The 1,688-nt window shown below is 38.5% G+C and overlaps 1 protein-coding gene across 1 annotated transcript in view; it reads right to left on the bottom strand.

Moving 5' to 3' along the window:
* Positions 1-806, bottom strand: part of CCNI (cyclin I) — a 21,012-nt gene extending 20,206 nt beyond the window's left edge. Inside the window, exon 1 of the mRNA XM_004703214.4 lies at positions 663-806. Within this exon, the coding sequence (XP_004703271.1) occupies positions 663-776 (114 nt within the window). The 5' untranslated portion in view covers positions 777-806. The remainder of the gene's footprint in view (positions 1-662) is intronic.
* Positions 807-1,688: the final 882 nt, after the last annotated feature.

Here is a 1,688-nt window from a genome sequence, read left to right as displayed (position 1 = left end):
GGAGAAAGACATAACACTCTGCTTTAGCAGTACGTTTGGCTTCAAGCCAATAACTATATATATCTAGAAATAAAGAAAGCTTACTACTATTAATATTAGACCAGGATAAAGGAGAAAAACTATTCGTAAAGTTGTAACTCGGAAAACAAGGCAGACAAAGCAGCTTACTCTTATTTCAGAAAGAAATACCTAACAGGGCACATTACTTAACAGCACACATTCCTCTGCTGCCATTGCCAAGATATTATACTTGGCATAACGTATCATATATATGAGTATAAGCCCATATCAAAAATACCGTATGTATGTGAGTATAAGCCGACCCGAATCTCAGCCAAGGTACCGAATTTTACCATAAAAACTGCATTAAAAATGTGCTGAAAAAACAGCATATACTCGAGAATATATGGTACATATATCTTATAAAACTATCTATAGCAGTGTTTCCCAAACTGAATAATACCACCCCTTGGAAGGAACTGGAACAAAGGGGGTCTGTAAAAGATTGTGGATTTAACACTTTAACCTGGACTGTGGGTTACAGTACAAGTTTGTAATTGCTAGGGAGAAGAGGTACTGAGTAATTTTTTTTCTTAAAAGGGGGGCAGTAAGCCACATAAATTTGGGAACCTATAATATAGAGTGAAGAGAGGAATTATTACCTGACTTGTAAGCATTTTGGGAACATTCACTTTCCACATCTGGGCTTCCCTCGAGATTGCCTTTTCCAAAAGGAAAGACAATCTCTGGTTTTCCAAAGGTCCTGGAAACTTCATGATATCCTTTGGATCTGCCTGGCACCCAGTTTGATGTAGCTACCTAAGAAACAAAAATCAAACGATGCCATTAATTACAAAATTAGTATTTTATATATACACACATAAAAATTTTGTTACATATTAAGCAATTCATAAAATACAATATGTTATGAGACAGTACAGAATTTACAGCTCTTTAAAAAGTATATTACAATGTTGTAACAATCAGTTATCTAAAATACTACTTAGTTCAATCCTGACAGTAGAACGGCAAATAAATGAAAAGAAATAATGGTTCAGAAAATTGTAGTTCCAGTATATCTGGATTAATCTTAGCTCCAAAAGAAAGGTCAAGAAACATACTGAAGGGAAATCATTTAGAAAATAATTCATCACCCTCTAAGGATCCCTGGTGGTGAAGTTTGTTAACACACAGAGTTGCTAACCATACAGTTACCAGTTTGAACCCACCAGCCACTCTGAGAAAGATGAGGCTGAAGAGAAGAGCCAGTCAGGGGTACAGTATAGCACCAATGAAACATACAACTTTCCTCTAGTTCTTTAATGCGACCCCCCCACAACACCCCACCCACTATCATGACCCCATTTCCAACTCACAAATCTGGCTAGACCAGAGCAAGTACACGGGGACAGATAAGAGCTGGAAACACAGGGAATCAGGACAGATAACCCCTCAGGACCAATAATGAGAGCAGCAATACCAGGAGGGGAAGGGGAAGGTGGGGGGAGAAAAGGGGCACCAATCATAATGATCTACATATAACCCTCCCCACCCCCACAGGAAGACACAACAGTGGGTAAAGGGAGACAGTGGTTGGTGTAAAACATGAAAAAAAAAGCAATTTCTAAATTATCAAGGGCTCATGAGTGAGGGAAAGTGGGGAAGGGGGAAAATGAGCTGATACCAAG

This window comes from Echinops telfairi, unplaced genomic scaffold, assembly GCF_000313985.2.
Source record: "Echinops telfairi isolate 266 unplaced genomic scaffold, ASM31398v2 ScPeMD7_7468;HRSCAF=8506_0, whole genome shotgun sequence".
Lineage (NCBI taxonomy): Eukaryota > Metazoa > Chordata > Mammalia > Afrosoricida > Tenrecidae > Echinops > Echinops telfairi.
The sequence above is the reverse complement of the archived record's forward strand: the minus strand, read 5'-3'. Positions and strand labels throughout refer to the sequence as shown.